Genomic DNA, 25,134 nt, shown 5'->3' on the forward strand with positions numbered 1-25,134 from the left:
TTGAGTTGCTGACTCAGAGGGAGAAGAATCATATATACATACATACATACATGTATATATTAAACAAAATTAAATTGTGTTTTATCATTTTATATCATATATATCATGTGATTTATTCTATCTTATGGAATCATACTGTATAGTCTTAATGCAGCGTCTCTTCCCTTACAGACAGTTGTGTGGTGAAGTGCTACCGGTGCCTGGGTCTAGGAGAGGAGCGGGACGCAAAGCTGTAGATGTAGACATCCATCATAGCTACGACTGAAACAGCTGATCAGAATCCTACAGCGACAACTCAAACAGAAATTAGAATACATTAACAGTAATGTTGGAAATTGGTACTCATATATAATCAATATTAAATAATTCAATTTGTAAACCAAGCGAGCTTTAATCTTCAGTTGAAACATTCGATCTACAGGCTGTAAATCACACCAGAGGAAGACATAACAGATTCAGTGTGGGTATCTGTAAGAGCACTCCTTCTCTTCCCCGTCCTGAGGCAGCAACAGACATCTGATTGGTCGAAGCAGCGGAGGCGGGACTTAAAACAGAGAAACCTATTAGATTGGTAAGAAAATGGAGAGGAGGTCTGTTTTGATTGGTAAGAAATAGAATGAGGGGACATAAGCTCTCATGTGATTGGTTAGAGATGGAGAGCGAAAGTAGCCGAGTCTGATGAGAAAGATTCACAGTCATGAGCGAGTTTAGAAGCAATGTTGGTGACAGGACGGTTCACAACAAATGAAAAAGTCTTTTAGTCTTTTCTACGTTATTCATTTATCAACAACGAACCCTTGACTGGTAGTACTGACAGGAGAAAGTCAAATCTGAGGTGTTTTAAAGGGATAAGTGGCCGTTTTATATCAACGATGGCGTTCTTAACAGGTGAAATAATGTAAAGTGAAAGCTACCATGGGTGTCTGTGATATTAAATCCGGTAGGAGCACTTAGATTTAATGTTGAACCAGTTAACTATCGTTAAAAGAACAGACAGATGTTTTCATGTTTGAAAAAAGAAACACATAAAGCCGTTAGCAGAGGATGGTTTCGATCCATCGACCTCTGGGTTATGGGCCCAGCACGCTTCCGCTGCGCCACTCTGCTGTACGGAGACAACCGGGTCCCATCGCGTCTATTTCACCAAAGACACGGAGATAAATGGCGTGTAACGGGTTATGGATGTATGAAAATCAGTCTCATTCACGAATGCTGATAAACCAGAGTGTATAAAAAGTAAACTCTTCCCGCACAAAGCCTTATTTCTGCCTTTTCCCGCCTCAAACCGCGGTTATGAACGGACAGCACAGACAGAACAGAACGGTTCAGTCTGACATGTTTCCAGGTTCATTACCGGAACTTTACACCATATTAGGTACTAAACCTGTAAACATAATCTGTGACTCGGAATAAACCGAATCTAACTGTGACTGTTTCACTATGAGCTCCGAAATCTCTTTATGTAAAGTCCCCGTCATTTTATCTCCAGTCTCAGCATTAAATCATCTTTAGATAGCACTAATATTTAACATATTTAATAAAATATAATATTTAATAATCCACACCACTAATGACAGCAGTTTAGTACCCTGCTGTCCCCCAGCTCAGTTCAATGTTTCACCACTGAGTCGCTAGAGGGCAGAGTAGAGCCGCTTTAATATTTCTCTGGAGCAGTGATACTCAACGTGTGGCTCTTTTGTGATTATTTGTGGCCCTTTATGTCTTAATTTTTTTCTAACATTAAACCCCTAGAGAACCTTAAAAAAAGGGGAAACTTCGTTGCTCTTTTTCAAAATTTTTTGCCGACTTTTCATCCATTAAAGCTATCTTTTGCCTTTAAATACAACTTTTTTCCCTATTTTTTTGCCACTTTTTTCCCCATTTTTGCCCTTTTCACATTTTTTTTGCCAATTTCCCCCATTAAAGCTACCTTTTGCAATTAAATACCACTTTTATCTTACTCTTTTTCTCATTTTTGCCACTTCTTTTTGCCACTTTTCAGCCATTTCAGCTTCCTTTTTCCATAAAATACTACTATTTCCCTATTTTTCTACCAAATTTTGCCACTTTTATCCAATTTTTTGCGCTTTTATAGTTTTTTTTAAAAACAATTTTATGCCCATTTGAGCTATCTTTTGCCATTACCCATTTTTCCTATTATTTTGCCCATTTTATCACATTCTAGCCCTTTTTCACAATTTTTTGCCTATTTTCCTCCATTAAGGCTACCTTTTTCCATTAAATACCACTTTTCCCCTATTTTTCTACCAGTCATTGCCACCAAGGCAGCGTCCTCCTAAACCATTTTTTCCAATTTAATACCACTTGTTTTCTATTTTTTGCCCATTTTTGCAACTCTTGACTGCTTTTTGCCCATTTTAGCCACTTTTTTACGGAGCCCGGGAGGTGACATGAACATGTCTATTTCTTTAATACGCACGTGTGTTTAGTATCTCGCACTTGCAATTTAGTATCCAGCACGTGGGTTTTATTATCTCGTTAGTGTGTGAGATACTGAGAAATCGCACGCACCAGGTATGAATAAAACACATGTACGAGATAAGAATAAAATGCACGCACGAGGTATGAATACAACGCACGTGCGAGATACGAATAAAACGTACGTATGAGATACGAATAAAACGCACACACGAAGTACGACTAAAACGCACGTACGATATACGAATAAAAACGCATGTGCGAGATACTAATGAAATGCGAGTGCGAGGTAATAAAATCCGCGTGCGAGATACTAGATCGCATGTGTGTATTAAAAACAAAAAACACGACGTCACCTCCCAGGCTCTGTATTTTTCACTCTTTTTTCCCACAATTTTGCCAATTTTGGGCCATTTTGTGCCACCTGTAACTAATTTTTGTCACTTCTTACCCATGTTTGTTACTGTCTGACCCTTTTTTCACTTTTTCTCCCAAATTTTTCCCCTTTTCACCCATTTTTACTGCTTTTTGCCAGCTTTAACTTATTTTTATTGCCACTTTTCACCACTTGTGGCTCTTGCAAAGGTATTTTTCAACAGTTTGGCTCTTTGGTAGAGCAGGATTGAGTAACACTGCTCTGGAGCGTTCAGGTGTTCTTTGGAAATCTGTTCATATTCACATTTAGTAATACACTCTAAAAAAGAGAGATATGCCCACATACTGCCTCCATGTTTAGGTTTATTAAATCACACAACAGATAATATTGAAGAAGTAAAACTGTCATGTCAGCATGTGGGCATTTCTTTGGCCCCAGACATGGAAATAACCAACTTCTACAAATGTTTATTTTCCTATTTTTCATTAAATATTCACAGCTGTATCTACAGAGGTTGTGAGGAGAGAAAGACCTGCTTTTATAACCCGCCTCAGGAATAAGGTAGAAGGACTCATTAGGTAAGAGGCGGGGTGGACCCTGGACTGGTCGCCAGTCGATCACAGGGCTGACACATTAAAATGCCAAGAAAAAAAAAAAAAATACTGTGTAAAAAAAAAAAAAAAAAAAAAAAGAAAGAAAAGGAAAAAGAAAGAAAGAAAAGTTGAAAATCCAAAAATATTTTTTTTTTTTTTTTTTTTACACAGTTTTTTTTTCTTGGCATTTTAATGTATATAAAAAAAAGGAAAAAGAAAGAAAGAAAAGTTGAAAATCCAAAAATAATTTTTTTTAAATTTTTTTTTTTAGAATAGAAGTAAGCCCAATTATGGAGAAAAGGAGTTCAAATTGTTGTGATTACAGGTTATTTAAAAATGTCAAGAATAAAGAAAATCTAAAATGCAGAGAAAAAGGAAAAGTTTAAATGTAAAAAAGGAAGAGTTTAAATATCAGAAATAAAAGCAGAAATTCTGAAATTAAGTTCAAAATATTGAGGAAAAAAGTTGAATTGCATGAAGTGAAAATGCCAAGAATAAACCAAGACAAAATGTTAGGAGTGATGAAAAAAGAATAAAAAAAGATAAAATTTCTAAGAGGAAAGAAAAGTTAAAATGATGAGAATACAGAAATGTTGAAAAAAAAAACCCTGGAATATTAAGAACAAATGAAAAATTAAAAAGTATAAATGAAAGATTGAATTTTGAGAATAAAAAGGGCAAAATTTAAAGAATAAAGACAAAATCTCCGCAATAAAGAAGTCCAGAAAAAGTAATGTTGCAACAGTGTGAATCAAAGAAGCAGAATTGTTAAAAAATGAAGATGACATTTTAAAAAATATCATAAAGCTGAAAATTCCAGAATGAAAAAATGTAGGTATAAAAGTCAGAATGCAAAAAAAAAAAAAAAAAAAAAAAATTGAGGAAGAACAAGAGAAGAAGAAAGGAAAAAGAAGAAAAGTTAGAATGTCAAAAATAGAAAATAAACTTTTAGAATAAAGATAAGCTGACGTAGATGAAAGAAAAGGTGAATTGTTGAGAAAAAGGAAAATTCAAATACAGAGAATACAAAAGTCTAAATGTGAAGAATAAAGTTGAAATGGGAGAATTAAGAAAAAGCTGAAGTATCAGAATAAAAAATATTGAAATGTTGAGAATGAAGAACGGCTGAACTGTTGGGAATAAAGTTATATATAAAAATAAAGACATTCATTCTCACATCTGTGAGGGATAAGTATTTTCTGATTCTGCAGTAAAGTTTGATTTATTCATCTAAAAGGGTTTCTGTTTTTTTTTTCTATTTTTATTGTTTTAATTTCATTCCAACATTTCTCTCATCCTTCTGACTTCCTGTCTCAGAGCACTTTATGGAAAAACCTTGCTCCTATTTTTTTATTTTCCCGTCTCATGTCTGGCCCTAATCGCCCTCCATACTTATCAAACAAACATAATCCAGATAAGATCACAGCGGCCCGTTATGGAGCAGAGCTTCAGTCAGCACGCTTTATTTAATACATTTATTCCAAAGCAGAGACAGACATGATGAGAACAGCAGGGCTGGTGTCAGACATTTCTACTCACATAATGGAATCAGAAACATCTGTGCATGGATGAGACAGAAGATGGAGCAGGAACGATTACACAGTTCTACAGCAGCTACATGTAATCTGCCTAAAAACATTTGTGTGCGTTTTCAGAGACAGATCAATAGAAATACTCGTTGTTTTAGACCCAAAGGCCCGACAGCACACGGACCCAAACCCTCCTGGTACTGAGTTAGCCCTTTAGAAGCCCCCTTAATGAGGCCAGATCATGGTCCCTTCAGTTACTAAGACCCTGTTTACACTGAGCATTAACCTCCACCCTGAGTCAGCAGAAACCAAGCTGACCACACCTCCATCGGTGCCTGCAGACTCAGCATTAACCATCCGTCTACAATGATGACCCAGGACCAGGACTCACTAGCCCGCCTGTGAAGAATCTACAGCCCATCATCATTTCTATGGCCCGCTGTTTACATCCATCCAGACGGACTGAACTGATCCAGCTCTCAAAGACCGGCTCAGCCATGGACGCCACATCAAAACTCCCTCAACATCTCTGCTTCATTAAAAAAAAACACAAAAATAAGACCAAAGTTACCGATGGGAACCGTCTTTAACAGAGTTACTAAAGCCAGAGTTTGGTTAATAGAGTAACTAAAGTCAGAGTTTGATTTATAGAGTAACTAAAGCCAGAGTTTGATTTACAGAGTAACTAAAGCCAGGGTCTGATTTATAGGTCTACTAAAACCAGAGTTTGATTTATAGAGTTATTAAACCAGAGTTTGATTTATAGAGTGACTAAAGACAGGGTTTGTTTTATAGAGTAACTAAAGTCAGAGTTTGTTTTATAGAGTAACTAAAGTCAGAGTTTGTTTTATAAAGTAACTAAAGTCAGAGTTTGTTTTATAGAGTAACTAAAGTCAGAGTTTGTTTTATAAAGTAACTAAAGTCAGAGTTTGTTTTATAGAGTAACTAAAGTCAGAGTTTGTTTTATAAAGTAACTAAAGTCAGAATTTGTTTTAAAGAGAAACTAAAGTCAGAATTTGTTTTATAGAGTAACTAAAGTCAGAGTTGATTTTTTGGAGTTACTAAAGCCAGGGTTTAATTTAAAGAGTGACTAATGCCAGAGTTTGTTTTAAAGTGATACTAAAGTCAGAGTTTGTTTTATAGCGTAACTAAAGTCAGACATAAATTTATGAAGTTACTAAAGCCAGAGTTTAATTTAAAGAGTTACTAAAGTCAGAGTTTGTTTTATAGAGTAACTAAAGTCAGAGTTTGTTTTATAGAGTAACTAAAGTCAGAGTTTGTTTTATAAAGTAACTAAAGTCAGAGTTTGTTTTATAGAGTAACTAAAGTCAGAGTTTGTTTTATAAAGTAACTAAAGTCAGAGTTTGTTTTATAGAGTAACTAAAGTCAGAGTTTGTTTTATAAAGTAACTAAAGTCAGAATTTGTTTTAAAGAGAAACTAAAGTCAGAATTTGTTTTATGGAGTAACTAAAGTCAGAGTTGATTTTTTGGAGTTACTAAAGCCAGGGTTTAATTTAAAGAGTGACTAATGCCAGAGTTTGTTTTATAGCGTAACTAAAGTCAGACATAAATTTATGAAGTTACTAAAGCCAGAGTTTAATTTAAAGAGTTACTAAAGTCAGAGTTTGTTTTATAGAGTAACTAAAGTCAGAGTTTGTTTTATAGAGTAACTAAAGCCAGAGTTTGTTTTACAGAGTAACTAAAGTCAGAGTTGGATTTACAGAGTAACTTAAGTCAGAGTTTTATTTGTAGAGTAACTTCAGGTAGAGTTTGTTTTATAGAGTAACTAAAGTCAGAGTTTGTTTTATAAAGTAACTAAAGTCAGAATTTTTTTTAAAGAGAAACTAAAGTCAGAGTTGATTTTTTTGAGTTACTAAAGCCAGAGTTTAATTTAAAGTGTGACTAATGCCAGAGTTTGATTTATAGAGTTACTAAAGTCAGAGTTTGTTTTATAGAGTAACTAAAGTCAGAGTTGATTTTTTGGAGTTACTAAAGCCAGAGTTTAATTTAAAGAGTGACTAATGCCAGAGTTTGATTTATAGAGTTACTAAAGTCAGAGTTTGTTTTATAGAGTAACTAAAGTCAGACATAAATTTATGAAGTTACTAAAGCCAGAGTTTAATTTAACGAGTTACTAAAGTCAGAGTTTGTTTTATAGAGTAACTAAAGTCAGAGTTTGATTTATAGAGTAACTAAAGCCAGAGTTTGTTTTACAGAGTAACTAAAGTCAGAGTTGGATTTACAGAGTAACTTAAGTCAGAGTTTGATTTGTAGAGTAACTTAAGGTAGAGTTTGTTTTATAGAGTAACTAAAGCCAGAGTTTGTTTTATACATTGACTAAAGTCAGAATTTGATTTAAAGAGTAACTAAAGTCAGAGTTTGTTTTATAGAGTAACTAAAGTCAGACATAAATTTATGAAGTTACTAAAGCCAGAGTTTAATTTAAAGAGTTACTAAAGTCAGAGTTTGTTTTATAGAGTAATCAAAGTCAGAGTTGGATTTAATCTTTAACATTAATAAATACAGTCATGCATTACCTTCCACTTCTAGTAAAGTCCAGTCTAGGTCCTTGCCAGTCCAGACCAGTCCCCCCTGATATTGTCTTAGTGGAACTCTAACTGTGTCCCGCCCTCATCCTGACTGTAAGCGTTCTGATTGGTTGTTCATGTGTGGTGTTATTCTGTGTATTTGTTTGTGTATTAACAGTGTTTCACAGTCTTTCTTCATGTTTGGATGTTTTGTTTTCATCAACAGATGATCTCCACCTCCGTCACCTCAGCCTGCTGCTGCTCCTTCTCCTCCCCTTTCTCCTGCTCTCCTTCCTTTGTCTCCTTTTCTCCTACTCCCCTCCTCTCCACCTCCCCTCCTCCCTTGTCTCCCCCGTCTCCCCCTCCTCCCGTCTCCTCCTCCATCTTTGTCCTGCGGCGCTCTCTCAGTGCGCAGGGCAGACAGTTGACGAGGAAAAGGATGGCAGAGAGACACATCAGAGAGAGGACGGCGCCCACGCCCACTTCCATCTCTCGGGCCCCCTGCTCCTCCCCCCTCCCCACTCCTCTCTCCTGGCTGGGGGAGAAGTAGACGACGCCCTCCTCTTGGCTGGGCATCAGCACGGCTCGTTCTAGATTGTTCCTGCTGATCATCCCTCCATTCCCCACTTTGTTCCAGTTCCTGTCTGCCACTTTCCCGCCCGTCCTGTCGTAGTCACTGCTGACGTTCCCGCCGTCGTCCTCCTCGGAGTTCGCCGCGTAGATGTCGATGTCCGACTCCACTAGCGTGTCAGAGATATCAAAGTCCAACTCCTCCTCGGTCTCGTCTTTGTCCTCTGGCTGGAGGAAGCCAAGGTCCAGGTTGACCCGAATCCAGCCAGACCCTCGTGCCAGCCGGCGGGCCCTGCTGTCCGTCCAATCGGCTTCACTGATGGAGTTGGAGTTGATTGGCTGGTCGCTGCCGCAGGTAGAAACCAGGAGCTCTGCTCGCAGTAAAGGCCCGCCCCCATCGCCCTGGGCGTAGATATGCTGACTGGGACCAGGCGTCACGACGACCACAGACTCAGCCAATGAGGAGATGAGGAGGGAGAGGGGGAGGTCACTGAATGAGGAGAGGAGGGAGGCGGAGTCATCACTGAACTGCAGCCAGACGCTGATGGACGCCTCCTAGAGGACAAAAAAAAAGCATACGATAAAGGGTTAAAGAATAAACACGTTTTATCCTTCTGGTTTTTCATTAGCACTGCTGGGAGTAATAAAGGATCAATACGTTCAACATCCTCCAAACTAATTACCTAATCACGGTGATCAGTCACTAATACATGGTGATTAGTTATGATCTGTTCAGCTCTAAGTTAGAAAACCATTTTAATGCTGAAGTGTTCCAACGCTGAGCCTGCTGTTACCTCTCTATTATCTAAACCTCAAACATCTCTCACAGTCTCAGAGAGGGGTCTCTAGTTTTCAACCCTTTATCAATCAATCATGGTCAAGAGAATTCGTTTTTTTCTCTAAATCCCTCTCTAATTTCAAAGTGAAAACAGATTTCTACAAAGTAATGTCAGATAAAAATCAGTGACTGCATAAATATCCCTCCTTGTAGTCGGTGTTTAGTAGAGTCTCCTTTCTCTGCAGTCACAGCTCTGAGTCTGTGTGGATAGGTCTCAGTCAGGATCAAACATCTGGACTCTGTGATTTTCTCCATTCTTCTTTGATAAACTGTTCAAGCTCTGTCAGGTTGATCAGGGATCGGGAGTGAAGAGCCCTTTTCAAGTCCATGCACTAGTTCTCTGTTGGACTGAGGTCTGGGCTTTGACTCGGCTACTCCAGAAAATTCCCCTTGTCATCTTTAAATCAGGGCCTGCTGCTGAGAAGCATCCCCGCAGCACGATGCTGCTGAGAAGCATCCCCGCAGCACGATGCTGCTAAGAAGCATCCCCTCAGCACGATGTTGCTGAGAAGCATCCCCACAGCACGATGCTGCCGAGAAGCATCCCCACAGCATGATGCTGCTGAGAAGCATCCCCACACTATGATGCTGCTGAGAAGCATCCCCACAGCACGATGCTGCCAAGAAGCATCCCCGCAGCACGATGCTGCTCAGAAGCATCCCCACAGCATGATGCTGCTGAGAAGCATCCCCACACTATGATGCTGCTGAGAAGCATCCCCACAGCACGATGCTGCTGAGAAGCATCCCCACAGCATGATGCTGCTCAGAAGCATCCCCACACTATGATGCTGCCGAGAAGCATCCTCACACTTTGATGCTGCTCAGAAGCATCCCCGCAGCACGATGCTGCTGAGAAGCATCCCCACAGCATGATGCTGCTGAGAAGCATCCCCACAGCATGGTGCTGCCACCACCATGCTCCACAGTGGGGATGGTGTGTTTGTGGTGATGTCAGTGTTTGGCGTCTTGTCTGATGGTCTAAAAGCTCCATCCTGGTCTCATCAGACCAAAGAACTTTCTTCCTCTTGACCATGGAGTCTCCCACATGCTTTAGGTGAACTCTAGTCCAGATTGAATCTGAGTTTTCTTCAACAGGGTCTTTCTCTTTGCCACTCTCCCATAAAGCTCTAACTGGTGAAGAACCCGGCCAACAGTTGTTGTCTGCAGAGTCTCTCCCATCTCAGCTGCTGAAGCTTGGAACTCCTTCAGAGTAGTCATAGGGGTCTTGGTGGACTCTCTCACTAGTCTCCTTCTTGCACGCTCACTCAGTTTGTGAGGATGGTCTGATCTAGGCAGATTTACACATGTGACATATTTCTTCATGATGGATTTAACTGAACTCTGGGGGATGTTCAGAGTCTTGAAAAGTTTCTGTCTCCATCCCCTGACTTAGACTTTTCAATAGCCTTTTTTTCTGAGTGTTCTTTTGTCTTCATGGTGTAATGGTAGCCATGAATACTGACGAACCAGTGACTGGACCTTCCAGACACAGGTGTCTTTATTCTACAATCACTAACTGTGAGACTACTAGCACCAACTGTCTGGACCTCTGTTGGATTAGCTCAGTCCTTTTAAAGGGGTGAATATTTATGCAGTCACAGATTTTACATCACATATTTTTATCTTATTGACATGACCTTGTAGAAATCTGTTCTCATGTTGACATAAAGAGGGTTTTTTTTGTCAAAAAGCCAAATTCCATTGATCATGATAGATCTAAAAATCAATGAGAGGGTTAATCATCTCAGGGGTCAGTGCTGTTAAAGGCTCTGTATCTGCAGGGTTAACTACAGAGGACGTCACGACTACTAGAACAAAGCATGGAAAATATGATGAGTCATGTTTTTCCAGCTCCACCCATTCAATGATTGGTGATCAGAGAGCCACACCCCTTCCTCTGACATCCTACCTGCAGGAGAGAGGTGTTTAAAAATATGTATTCTATCGCGTCTGTCACCTGGTGATGGTTGTACAGGATGTTGTACGCTGTCACTGTTGTCGTGACGATGAAAGGGTGGGTGGGACTGGATGTGACCGTCATGCCGAGGCCACTGACCACCTGTACAGACAGATCACCAGGGGTAACAGGTTCAGAGGTCACAGTGACATCACACCTGCCGAGCACGCCGTCCCACTGCTCAGAGACAACCTGAGAGAGAGAAAGAGAGAGAGAGAGAGAGAGAGAGAGAGAGAGAGAGAAAGCGAGAGAGGGAGAGAGGGAGAAAGAAATGGCAATGAAGCACAGGAAGTGATGATGTTGTACTGAGGTGATGCATGGCCACTTACATAGATCGATGTCTTCCCAGGTTGTAAACCAATCAGCTTGTTCTGAGAACCGAGGGTGACCACACTGGGATCTTCAACTCTCAGCCAATCATGGACCAGCTCTGTGACATCCACAAACCAATCAGATGAGCCCAGGAGGTTTGTGTTCCCGCCGACTGAGTCCTGAGCTGTGAACTGAGTCAGCACCTGGATGGAGGAGCGCTGGTAGACGGGCACACACCTGGACAGGTGAGACACCAGGAGAAAGCTTTAACATGTTTCATTGGTGGGATGACCAGTCGTTTGGTTTCCCTCCAAATATACAATGAACATGAAGACACGTCTTTGGAAATCCAGCCAAAGAAAATGCCAAAGTATATGCTTCAATTCAGGAGTGTTATATGAGTATAAGGAATCAACGCTTTAAACAGTAGGGGGCGCTACTCATTAAAACAAACACTACAGAAGAAGAGAGCTCAGGGCCATAATTCATTCTGGTCCATAGCCCATCATAGTGGTTTAGAGCAGAATAGATGAAACATTAAAAAAAACCCATACTTCAACTCTCTATCATCATTAGAACACATGGAGTTCCAGTGGTGGGCAACATCCCTGTCTGTGAGGTGATGTCATCCTTTAAAGTCTAAAAAACATTCCATCCTTGTCTGTGAAGTGATGTCATCCTATAAAGTCTATGAAACATTCCATCCTTCTCTGTGAGGTGATGTCATCTTTTAAAGTCTATAAAAAATTCCATCCTTGTCTGTGAGGTGATGTCATCCTTTAAAGTCTGTTAAATATTCCATCCTTGTCTGTGAGGTGATGTCATCCTTTAAAGTCTATGAAACATTCCATCCTTCTCTGTGAGGTGATGTCATCTTTTAAAGTCTATAAAAAATTCCATCCTTGTCTGTGAGGTGATGTCATCCTTTAAAGTCTGTTAAATATTCCATCCTTGTCTGTGAGGTGATGTCATCCTTTAAAGTCTATGAAACATTCCATCCTTGTCTGTGAGGTGATGTCATCCTTTAAAGTCTAAAAAACATTCCATCCTTGTCTGTGAGGTGATGTCATCATTTAAAGTCTATGAAACATTCCATCCTTGTCTATGAGACATTCCATCCTTGTCTATGAGATGATGTCATCCTGTAAAGTCTATAAAATATTCCATCCTTATCTATGAGGTGATATCATCCTTTAAAGTCTATAAAATATTCCATCCTTGTCTATGAAGTCATGTCATCTTGTAAAATCTATCTTTATTTTTTGCATTCAGACCCATCTAGGTCCCCTCTTTCACTGTGAAGCCATGCTGTTGTTCTTATCCAGGATGTGCCTTGGCATTTTCTTACTGGGATGGGTATGACAACCACTCAGTGTTCAACCTTCTCACCTGTAGAATGTTTTAGGAGTTTTTCAGGATTCCACAAGTTCCCCAGTCTTTCCTACACCCATCCTAACTTTTTTGGAACGGTTTGTAAGCCACTGATTCATGTAGTGCTTCTAGAGCAGTAATGTTTGCAGACCACTGTGAGCCCACATGCTGAGGGGTGGTCCGCCCTGGTCTCTACAGTATAAATGAGCTGGATTATAATTATGATCAGTGTGGCTGATGTTCACGTCTGTTTGCATGTGGACCGCTGCTGGATCTGGATTATCTGCTCTATGGACTAAACTTCATTTAAGTCTAAGAAATTAAGACAATGAACTACACAAACAGAGGATTAGAACAGAACAACAGCCACACAGACTGGTGAGAGAACAATGACTGTACACATTAAGTTGTTGTTATTCTGTGAATCTTTATTGATGTGGACTATAAGCTTCATAACTACATTTAATCCAAACATATAGATGTGTTCATGTCTGATTGATGTTGTCTTAAATCGGATAAACATCTCCAACATATCTCTGATGTAATCCATAGAATGATCTAGAAACGTCTAATAAAATCAGATCTGGAATAATCCGGAATAATGTTCCTCACCCGTTCTCTGTGAAGTGGTTCCAACCCTCGATGGCATTTAGAATGGGGTCTGCCAGGGACACTCTCAGGGGCACTGATGGAGCCCATACCTCCAGACAAACAGAGCCACTGAGCATGCCCAGTCTGAACTCCACCACTGCACAGGTGTTACCCAGCCCGGATTCACTGCCATCAACAAAGAGGGTGGAGCAATCACTGGACACCTGGGGGAAGGACGATGACATCAGTAATTAACTGACATAATAACAGCAATTAGCACCACTTTGACATACTTCCTCTGAGGCTGGATACACACCAGACTATACTAAACCCCCAACAATGCTTCAGAAATGGACCCAGAGGGCAAGAGTACCCCCGTTGGTTAAAGCTAAACCTTGAGAGACTGTAGATGTCCTCATAGAGACTGTAGATGTCCTCATAGAGACTGTAGATGTCCTCATAAAGACTGCAGATGTCCTCGTAGAGACTGTAGATGTCCTCGTAGAGACTGTAGATGTCGTCATAAAGACTGTAGATGTCCTCGTAGAGACTGTAGATGTCCTCGTAGAGACTGTAGATGTCCTCATAGAGACTGTAGATGTCCTCATAGAGACTGTAGATGTCCTCGTAGAGACCGTAGATATCCTCACAGAGACTGTAGATGTCCTCATAGAGACTGTAGATGTCCTTATAGAGACTGTAGATGTCCTCATAAAGACTGCAGATGTCCTCATAGAGATTGTAGATGTCCTCGTAGAGACTGTAGATGTCCTCATAAAGACTGCAGATGTCCTCGTAGAGACTGTAGATGTCCTCGTAGAGACTGTAGATGTCGTCATAAAGACTGTAGATGTCCTCGTAGAGACTGTAGATGTCCTCGTAGAGACTGTAGATGTCCTCATAGAGACTGTAGATGTCCTCATAGAGACTGTAGATGTCCTCGTAGAGACCGTAGATATCCTCACAGAGACTGTAGATGTCCTCATAGAGACTGTAGATGTCCTTATAGAGACTGTAGATGTCCTCATAAAGACTGCAGATGTCCTCATAGAGATTGTAGATGTCCTCGTAGAGACTGTAGATGTCCTTGTAGAGACTTTAGATTTCCTTATAGGCTGGGGCAGCGCTGCACAATGCTGGACATTTCCTGGGCCAAAAGAAAGATCCAGGTATTCAGGGACACCTTGGATGCTGACACTGAATCTGCGTCAGGGAAGTTTGAGACCGGTAAGCTGTAGACTAATCTTACCCACTTTGAAAGAGAAATCCAATGATCCTCTGACTTTGAGGTTGAGATCAACAAGACTTGGTCTTACTGTACTCTTTTGAGGCCTGGAGGTTGATTGATGGTCTGAGGTGCTGACTGGACTGGGGAGCGGGGATGGGGAAAGGCAGCCGTGCTTTAAAGGGCACCTGGTGCGCTTTCCTGGGCCTGATTCAGCTCAGGAGGACCCGGCGGGCTGGTCCAAACACCGGGGGAGACAGCATGCATCATAGAGCAGTTTGCTAGGGCATATGCTCCCAGACCTGATCTGACCTGATTTTAAACCCTCAAGTGTGTTAGCCTGAGGATAATAAAGTTTAACATCAGACCACGGTTTAAAAAACATTTACAAATCCTCTGGTGTGTCTCCAGGCTTTAAAGACTATAGATTAATCTCTGATGTCTTTAGTCAAACCTTGATGGTGTTCTCATTGGTGGAGTGGCAGGCGACTGCAGACGTGACGTCCGACACTTTCCCATCGTGACCAACAGCGAGTACAATGACAGGAAGTGACACAGGTTGGTTGTTGAGGATGGCGGTGTTGATGATGGTGTTGCTCTGAGAACGTAAAACCATAAAAACATTAAAGATGTAAATGGAAGAAACTGGGATTAAACCAGTACCCCAGTGATGATGAGAGTATAAACCAGTACCCCAGAGGTGATGAGAGTATAGACCAGTACCCCAGTGATGATGAGAGTATAAACCAGTACCACAGTGGTGATGAGAGTATAGACCAGTACCCCAGTGATGATGAGAGTATAAACCAGTACCCCAGTGGTGATGAGAGTATAGACCAGTACCCCAGTGATGATGAGAGTATAAACCAGTACCCCAGTGGTGATGAGAGTATAGACCAGTACCCCAGTGATGATGAGAGTATAAACCAGTACCCCCAGTGGTGATGAGAGTATAAACCAGTACCCCAGTGGTGATGAGAGTATAAACCAGTACCCCAGTGGTAATGAGAGTATAAACCAGTACCCCAGTGGTGATGAGAGTATAGACCAGTACCCCAGTGATGATGAGAGTATAAACCAGTACCCCAGTGATGATGATAGTATAAACCAGTACCCCCAGTGGTGATGAGAGTATAAACCAGTACCCCAGTGGTGATGAGAGTATAAACCAGTACCCCAGTGGTGATGAGAGTATAAACCAGTACCCCAGTGGTGATGAGAGTATAAACCAGTACCCCAGTGGTAATGAGAGTATAAACCAGTACCCCAGTGGTGATGAGAGTATAGACCAGTACCCCAGTGATGATGATAGTATAAACCAGTACCCCCAGTGGTGATGAGAGTATAAACCAGTACCCCAGTGGTGATGAGAGTATAAACCAGTACCCCAGTGGTAATGAGAGTATAAACCAGTACCCCAGTGATGATGAGAGTATAAACCAGTACCTCAGTGATGGGAGCGATGCCATAGATGTGGCGGTCTGTGAAGGAGAAGACACTCACTGCTGCCCCGTGTGATGATACAAGGTTATTACGGCCTGAGTACTCCACATACCAGTTAGCAGACACCGACATGGCGACGCCGAAGCTGTGCCTGAGGCCATCAAGAGACAAACAAACCACCTGCTGGAGGACAGAGGGACTGCAGGCAGAGAGGGAGAGCCTCGATGAAACCATGACCAGCACTGGGAATAGGTCTACAATCAGTCAGTCCATAAATCAATCAACCAATCAAACCATCCTAAGGCCAATCAATCAGCCAACCAATCAACCAACCAACTGATGAATTATTTAACAAATCAACCAAAAAAAAAGCCAATCTATTAATAAACAATAACAACAACAAAATCAATCAATGAATCAACCCCACAAATCCTTCAACCAATCAACCTTTCAATTAACTGACAAATCAACTAACACACCAATCAAATAGTACATCAACCAAACAACTAGTTGACCAATTAATCAACAAATCAACCATTAAACCAGTCCATAAATACATCATCCAACCAACCAACCAACCAACCAACCAACCAATCAGTTTATCAACTAACCATCCAACCAGTAATTCAACAATTTAACCAACAAAGCAATCAATTAATCAATCAATAAAACACCATCTATACAAATAATTACCAGTAGCCAATCAATCAACAAATCAATCAACCAACCAATTAATAAACAAATCAACAAACCAACTAACCAAACAATCTATCAACCAATCAATCAACCAACCAACTAATCAACCAGCCGACCAATCAATCTCTCAACCAGTCAACTAACAACCAACCAACTAACCAATCAACAAATAGCCTTTAAATCAACAAACTACTCAAACAAGTGACCAAACAACTAACAGAATAACCAAGCAATTTCCAATAATCAGCCAATCAAACAACAAATGAAGCAATAAATCAATTAACCAACCAACCAACAACCCAACCAATCATCAGCCAACCAACCAGTCAATTAACCAACCAACCAACCAACCAACCCACCAACCAATCAACCAACCAACCAAACAAACAAACAAACAAACAACCAATCAATCAACCAACCAATAAACCAACCAACCAACCAACCAACCAACCAATAAACCAACCAACCAAACAAACAAACAAACAAACAAACAACCAATCAATCAACCAACCAATAAACCAACCAACCAACCAACCACCCAGCCAATCAACAAAACAAACAACTGATTAACCAACCAACCAACTAACCAACCAGCCAACCAACCAATCAACCAACCAACCAACCAACCAACCAACCAACCAACCAAAAACACAAACAAACAAACAAACAAACAACCAAGTCAATCTACAACCACTGATGACAAACAGTGAGCGTTTGACCTACGTGTGCATGTGCTTCTCGTTGTTGTGTTTGTGGCAGAGGATGGACACCACATCGTGTGTGGCCCCCTGGGTCCTCTCCAGAGTCACTGTCCACAGGTCAGCAGGAACTGTCCTCTGAGCCACCATGGAGACCAGACCCTTCTTCACCTTCAGCCTGAGGACGGACCGACACTCAGCATCACCAACAAGCTCAATCAACAACAACAACCAGGGATGGATGAAGAAGACAAATGATACTCTGAGCCAAAGGACAACCCTGCTGGTTAAATATCACTCCAGTACTCATGAATGTTAGCCAAAGGGATTATTAAGCTAAAGGACTGGAGGTCACCAGACAGCCTGTTCCACATATCTAAGGGTAAAGGTCTGACTAGAGTGTGTCGGAAATGTTCAAAGACTGAAGATAGACATGAAATTCACTGCTGATGTTGACTGATGAGTTCTAAACGACTCTTTGTTTAATCTGACAGTAGCCTTTGTGTCAGGACGTCTCTAAGGAGGAGCTACAGGAAACATCCCTGTTTTTTACCTTATGACCACAAACTCAGCGCTGAAGTTTCCCCTCAGGCTCACGGACACTCTGATTGGCTGTCCGATCAGCACAGGGCCTCTGTGGTAGCGAATCAGGACGTGTGAGTCCAGATGAAGCTCCTCGTCCTCCTGCCCATTCAGACAGATCTCTTCTTCTTTGTTCCTGCTCCTCTTTCTGTCCTCCTCCAGTGTCACCGCTCGGATGTGGACCAGTTTCCTCTGAGACTGAGCGGCTCGCTCCTCCACACACCTGGGCAGATGGGTGGAGAAACAGGTAAACACGTGTGGAAGCAGGTGGGAACAGGTAGAAACAGGTAGAAACAATTGGAAACAGGTAGAAACAAGAAGAAGCAGGTGGAGACAGGTGAACAGGAGGTCAGGAGGACACGGTGGACTGTCAAAAGGATCAGACGGATCAAACCCATAAAAACATCAGACTGTTCCTCCTTCTGTCACAGTGTTTCTATCTCACCCTGCTGCTGTCAGCTCAAAGTCCGCCCCCGTGTCCACAGATGAGTAGAAAAGCTGGATCTGGTCTGTTAAGGGGCCCCGGTGGTTTCTGAGGCCCCGAGGAGAGTCGGTCTGTGGGTCTCCATGAACTCCTGAAGGGTACCTGGATCCAAAACAAAAATTAATCCACCACAGAGATCTGATTAAGACCTGGATCTGCAGAGAGAACCTGAAACAGAAGCTGCTGTGAGTAAAAATGAGAGACAGCGCCACCTAGAGGCCAGTTTCTGTGTCTACAAAGAGTCTGCCAGGGTTTTCTGGACACTAACAAGCAGGGGATGATTCCCAAGGAACAGGAACTGGCATAAAAATCACATCTCAGGGTACTGTCTGACCGAAGACACACCATAGAGGTATATGACTTTCAAACAGTGTACGCCACAATGGCGTAGTGGAAACAAAACAGGCTGGATGCTCTGATGACGGTTTATGACGGAATTTTATTTTCTTCTTCTAGCATGATTTCATCTTCTTTTAATTTGACGTTTCATTAACTCTCACAATCGCTCTGATTAGTTTTTATAGTGGATTTAGATTTAAAGCCTGAAAAAAGTTGCTGTAAATCCTTGTATGTCTGCCTGTGGGAACGCCGTCGGTCTCACCTCAGAGAAGGAGAGGTAATCTGATGGTGGTTGATGTGGTTGCCGTGGTGATGCCCATGCCGGCGGTGTTCTCTGGTATGTGCTCGGTGACGAGGATGGATATTGTTGTTCCACCTCACAAAATTATCCTGTGAATGTTTGATGTATTTATCTTTAAACCAGCTGCTGGGTAGAGTCAGAGTGACCACACACAGCCCCAGAGGATGCTGGGAAACAGAAAGGATGGAAAAAAGATGAAGACAGAGGACGTGAGGAAGAGAAAAAATTTGATTGATTAAACTGTTAAAGCCAGAGTCAGAGTAACTAAAACCAGAGCTTAATTTAAAGAGTAACTAAAGCCAGAGTTTGATTAAGAGAGTAACTAAAGCCAGAGTTTGATTTAAAGAGTAACCAAAGCCAGAGTTTGATTTACAGGGTAACTAAAGCCAGAGTTTGATTTACAGAGTAACTAAAGCCAGAGTTTGATTTACAGGGTAACTAAAGCCAGAGTTTGATTTACAGGGTAACTAAAGCCAGAGTTTGATTTACAGGGTAACTAAAGCCAGGGTTTGATTTACAGGGTAACTAAAGCCAGGGTTTGATTTACAGGGTAACTAAAGCCAGAGTTTGATTTACAGAGTAACTAAAGCCAGAGTTTGATTTACAGGGTAACTAAAGCCAGGGTTTGATTTACAGGGTAACTAAAGCCAGAGTTTGATTTACAGAGTAACTAAAGCCAGAGTTTGATTTACAGGGTAACTAAAGCCAGGGTTTGATTTACAGGGTAACTAAAGCCAGAGTTTGATTTACAGGGTAACTAAAGCCAGGGTTTGATTTACAGGGTAACTAAAGCCAGGGTTTGATTTACAGGGTAACTAAAGCCAGGTTTTGATTTACAGAGTAACTAAAGCCAGAGTTTGATTTACAGGGTAACTAAAGCCAGGGTTTGATTTACAGGGTAACTAAAGCCAGGGTTTGATTTACAGAGTAACTAAAGCCAGAGTTTGATTTACAGGGTAACTAAAGCCAGAGTTTGATTTACAGGGTAACTAAAGCCAGGGTTTGATTTACAGGGTAACTAAAGCCAGGGTTTGATTTACAGAGTAACTAAAGCCTGAGTTTTCCCTTATCAGCCACAACATCATTCAGTGTCTGCTGCTTTTTAGATTTGATTATTACCCATAATGCCAGGGTTAAGGTTAGGGTTGGGGGTGCGCTCACTGAGAGAGTTTTAACATTTTATCACACACACCAGCAGAAAGTTTCGTTCGCCCGTTTTAATGGAGTGTTTTGAGACATTTCTGAGCCCTAATTGGTCAGTCGTGCTGCTTTGTCTGATCCCATTGTTGCGTTACCGTGGTCTTGGACAGACCCTCACCTTGGTCATGCAGGAGGCTTTATGCTCCTCCGTCTCCTTGAAGGCGTGCAGTGTGATGCAGCTTTCCCGGCTACTGCTGTCGCCTCTTTTGTGGAACAGCACCCTCACCCTGAACACCTCCTGCCCCCCCATTGTCCTCTCCCTCTGCACATGCTCAGAAAGAAGGGAGGCGGACAGGCTGGAGGAGAAGACGGGCTCCGATATGAGCTGTTGGGGGAGAAACACAGCTCTGTTAGTGTACAGCATCATCTTTAGCCACACCCCTCAACTGTCCTCTTACCTGTGTGACAGAGTAGGGGCCAAACGAAGCCTGGAGCCCCGGTCTAGGGGCCTGTCCCGGTGGAGGCAGCATGAAGAGGCTCTGAGAGGAGGAGAAGGGGCTGGAGTTTGAGAAAAGAAGACCCAGCTCCACCTGTGAGAGAGGTAAGAAGCGCCAGAGAGGAGGGACAATCGACATGTGGATGGGCAGGGAGAGAGAGAGGGGAGGCTGCAGCAGGGAGGGGGGGACTGAGGGGAGGAGGGGGAGATTTGGTCCAGAGGGTTGGAGTCAGAGAGTTAAGACTTGATCTCTGAAAGGAGACGATAAAACAACAGTCACTCATGGTCCATTTTCAGGAAGTGGTCTACTTTTATTCAGACCAGCTCGACCTGGTTTGGTACAGTTAACCCTGATCCGGTCTGTGTTTCCACAGCCAAAGTCTGTCCTGCCTTGTGCTGTCTCCCACAGGCCCCTTCTGCCTTTAAATGTGGGTTGAGTAACAAAAAAGGATGGAGGAAAGGGGGGAAAAGGTTGAGCAGCTGTTCAACAACAGTGGCAGGCTTTGCCTATTATTACTGCTGTACAGCCCAAAACACACCGGTGACGCAGCATCACGTTGTCTCAAACGATGGGCGTCAATCGCCATCCCTACCATGCACCATAGAGCTTTAAACGTTTCACTCTGATGTCATACAGAAATGTGGTCCAGTTCTCATAAAACTGTCAGTATGTTGTAGCAGTCATTACAATCTGCTGGTACATCTAAACCCCGCCCATAACTACCACCTCATTCTCCTCCAGTGATACTGATTGGTCCGAACAGCTGTTCTACACAAACACTGTTGACTGGAGCTTTTCAAGATGGATTTGCCTGATGACCTAGATGGAGTCTGGACAATCCATCTGCTTTGCAAGGTAATTAAATCAAGGGAATGTTGATGATAATATCACAACTATTCCATTATCACAACTATTCCAATTTCACAACTACTAAATTATCACGACTATTCAATTTTCACAGCTATTCTAGTTTCACAACTATTCCAGTATCATAGCTATTCCAGTATCACAGCTATTCCAGTATCACAACTATTCAATCATCAAGAATATTCCATTATCACAACTATTCCATTTTCGCAACTATTCCATTATCACAACTATTCCATTTCCACAACTTTTCCATTATCACAACTATTCTATTTTCAAAAGTATTCCATTATCACAACCAGCTATTCCATTTTCACAACTACTTAATTTTCACAACTATTCCATTATTAAAACTATTCCATTTTTACAACTTTTCCATCATAACAGCTATTCTATTTTCACAACTATTCCATTATCAAAACTATGCCATTTTCACAACTATTTCATTATCACAACTATTCCATCATCACCACTATTTATGAACACAACTATTTCTTTATCATGACTTTTCCATATATCACAACTATTCCATTATTACAACTATTCCACTATATCACAATGATTACATTATCACAATTATTCAATTTTCACAACTATTCCTTTGTCAAAAACATTCCTTTATCACAACAATTTCATCATCACAATGATTCCATTATCACCACTATTTATAAACACCATTATTCATTTATTAAGACTATTCCGTTGTCATAACTATTCCATTATTACAACTATTCCATTTTCATAACTATTCCATTATAACAACTGTTCCATTATATCACAACTTTTCCATCATCACACTTATTCCATCATCAAAAATGTTCCATCATCACAACTACTCAATTTTTACAACTATTCCTTTGTCAAAAATATTCCATTATCACAACTATTTCATTATCACAATGATTCTGTTATCACCACTATTAAACACAACTATTCCTTTGTCATGACTATTCCGTTGTCATAACTATTCCATTATTACAACTGTTCCATTATATCACAACTATTCCCCCATCACAACTATTCCATTATTACAACTTTTCCATCATATCACAACTATTCCCTCATCACAACTTTTCCATTATTACAACTTTTCCATTATATCACAGCTATTCCATTTTCACAACTATTCCATGTGTAGGGGATGTTAGATTATTATGGGTTGACTTCTCTGCTGTCCAAGGAGTGGGGAAGTTTCTTTTGACCAATCAGTGGCTTGCAGTTAGTCCAGCTCTGCTTTCTAGGGTTGGATTGGTACGCCTTGCACCCCAACAGAAGGGTACCTACAAAGGAGGACTGTACTGTTCAGTTATTGAGGTACCTCCCCCAGGTATGAGAGGAGTCAGGAACAGACCAAACTTAGCTGGACCACTTGATGGAGGTTCAGAATAACTAGATACTGAAATGATAAACTCACCTTCCATGAAGATCCACAACAGCAGTAGCAGCATGCTAACTCCTCTACTGCAGCTGGCTGACCTTTGACCTCTGGACTTCCAGGACACCTGAAGACAGACAGTCCACATCAGTCTGTGTAACCTTTAAATTCCACATACTCCACCTGTGCAGGGTTCTGAGCCTAACATTGATACGGTAGGACCTTGTCAGGACTCTGGTCCTTGTGTTTTGAAGCAAATACCAGCAGTCTTTCCTTATGTACACCGTCCTTTGTTGGTAACTTTTGGAAACCCTGGATAGAAGTTTGCAACTATGGCTGTCTATTTTGCAAAAATTGAGGGAAAACCCCCCCAAGATCCCCAGCTTCACCCACGTTCCATCCTTGCCTTCGATGTCATCCTTGGACAGATCTCTATTAATGAGGCTTAAAAAGCCCAAAAATCAATCTTTAACAATCCAAAATAATGTGTCTGACTCCAGAGTGGTGAATGGAAAATGACTGAATCCTGAAAGCTTGAGGGGAGTGTTCACACTAAAGGAGAATAACAGACCAGCAGTCCCACAGCTGTCAGGTTAAATCCAGACTCAGTTTGTTCTGCACACGATCAAAGAGTCCACATCAGAACATTCAGCTAAATATATCAGACGGTCTGAGCACGCTCAGATGATCCCTGAGACCAGGTGGGAGCATGCACACACGCATGCACACCATGCACACTCGTACTCACCTGTGTCTACCTCAGCTCCAGATCTTCCTCCTTTATTTCTCTGGACATTTTAATCCAGCATTAAAGACCAGATAAAGACCAAAACCTGGACCATGGAGATGGATCCGTATGACTGCCGGCTTTCTCTCTGTCCCACTATTGCTTGTCTCTGCCACTAAAATAAACTCCCCCTCTCTCCCCCGCTCTCTCCACCCTCCCTCCTCTCTGTGCCAGATTTATACACACATTTATTCATTTAAAACAGTAAATAATCCTCTCTCTCTCTAAGCCCCCTCCCTCCTCTTCATCACTATCTCTGTTATCTTATAGTTCATTCCTCAGGCTCCTCAGTCAGTCTTATTTACATTAAACAGATTTTTATTCAGAGATGAGGAATCTAAATCAAGAGAAAGCTGTTTACCATTTATCTACCATCTGAAAAAAAGGAGAATAAAATGCTGAAACAATCTACTTTTAGACCTTTCAGACAGTTCAGATTAAACTGAGATTAAAAATCTGCTTTTTTCATTTTATTTTCAGACAAACAAACGAACGACATTATGAAATCACTGAGTTCCTCACATTGTTGTTCTAACATTCCCGTTGAAAAAAGATGATCAGTGAACAGAACACGAGTGTTGTAACGTTCCTTTTCTTTCTGTGTGTGACTTGATGAAGGTTCTTGTTGGAAAAGAATGTTCCAGCCCCAGTGTTCTGTTCTTTAAGCTTTCTTTCTTGATCTGAACAGAAATATAATACACTGAAAAGAAATCTGTTTTCCTTCATTTGGTTCCTTTTTGAAAACTAACAAAGAAAAACAGAAAAAGAAAAAATTGTTTTTCGGTGTTTCATTTTGAACCTCAGTTTGAAGTGAACTTCCTCTTGGTCCCAACAGAAGGGGTTTAATATTTGTTCTCCCTTTTTAAACACCTATATATATGATTATTATATGAAATATTATGACTTTGTTAACTTTTAAAAATATATTAAAAAAATGGAGTTCAGACACCTCAAGAATAATCTGACTCAGCTTTCCACTCAAAAAATACTGCTCCTAAAGTTTAAAAGACTAACATATTGTTGGTTTCAGCTGCAAGTCATTGTCAGTGTTGGTTTCAGCAGAAGATCACTGGCAGTGTTGGTTTCAGCAGTGGATCATTGTCAGTGTTGGTTTCAGTAGTGGATCAATGTCAGTGTTGGTTTCAGCAGTGGGTCATTTTCAGTGTTGATTTCAACAGCAGGTCATTGTCAGCATTGGTTTCGGTGGTAGGTCATTGTCAGTGTTGGTTTTAGCGGTAAGTCATTGTCAGTGTTTGTTTCAGCAGTAAGTCTTTGTCAGTGTTGGTTTCAGCAGCAGGCCAGTGTCAGTGTTGGTTTTAGCAGTGGGCCATTGTCAGTGTTGGTTTCATCAGCAGGTCATTGCCAGTGTTGGTTTCAGCAGTTTAAGTCATTGTCAGTGTTTGTTTCAGCAGAAGGTCATTGTCAGTGTTGTTTCAGTAGTGGGCCATTGTCTGTGTTTGTTTCAGCAGCAGGTCATTGCCAGCGGTGGTTACAGCAGTAGGTCATTGCCAGTGTTGGTTTCAGCAGTAGGTCATAGTCAGTGTTGGTTTCAGCAGTAAGTCATTGTCAGTGTTGGTTTTAGCAGCAGGCCAT

At 41.2% G+C, this 25,134-nt stretch overlaps 1 protein-coding gene and 1 non-coding gene across 2 annotated transcripts; both read right to left on the bottom strand.

Moving 5' to 3' along the window:
• Positions 1 to 1,035: 1,035 nt before the first annotated feature.
• trnam-cau lies at positions 1,036 to 1,107 on the bottom strand. Its single transcript has one exon. It is a non-coding gene; the product is annotated as a tRNA-Met (tRNA).
• Positions 1,108 to 7,684: 6,577 nt separating this feature from the next.
• tmem132a (transmembrane protein 132A) lies at positions 7,685 to 23,172 on the bottom strand. The gene is made up of 14 exons (XM_041784149.1): positions 23,161 to 23,172; positions 22,794 to 22,881; positions 20,474 to 20,700; positions 20,194 to 20,400; positions 18,873 to 19,042; positions 18,197 to 18,265; positions 17,723 to 17,974; positions 17,195 to 17,347; positions 15,779 to 15,974; positions 14,787 to 14,930; positions 13,129 to 13,331; positions 11,163 to 11,382; positions 10,834 to 11,025; positions 7,685 to 8,590 (listed from the first exon to the last, which is right to left on the bottom strand). Exons 1-14 carry the CDS (start codon positions 23,170 to 23,172, stop codon positions 7,685 to 7,687), a joined length of 3,039 nt encoding a protein of 1,012 aa, XP_041640083.1.
• Between the last annotated feature and the right edge of the window lie 1,962 nt (positions 23,173 to 25,134).

Source organism: Cheilinus undulatus, linkage group 4 (assembly GCF_018320785.1).
Source record: "Cheilinus undulatus linkage group 4, ASM1832078v1, whole genome shotgun sequence".
Taxonomy (NCBI): domain Eukaryota; kingdom Metazoa; phylum Chordata; class Actinopteri; order Labriformes; family Labridae; genus Cheilinus; species Cheilinus undulatus.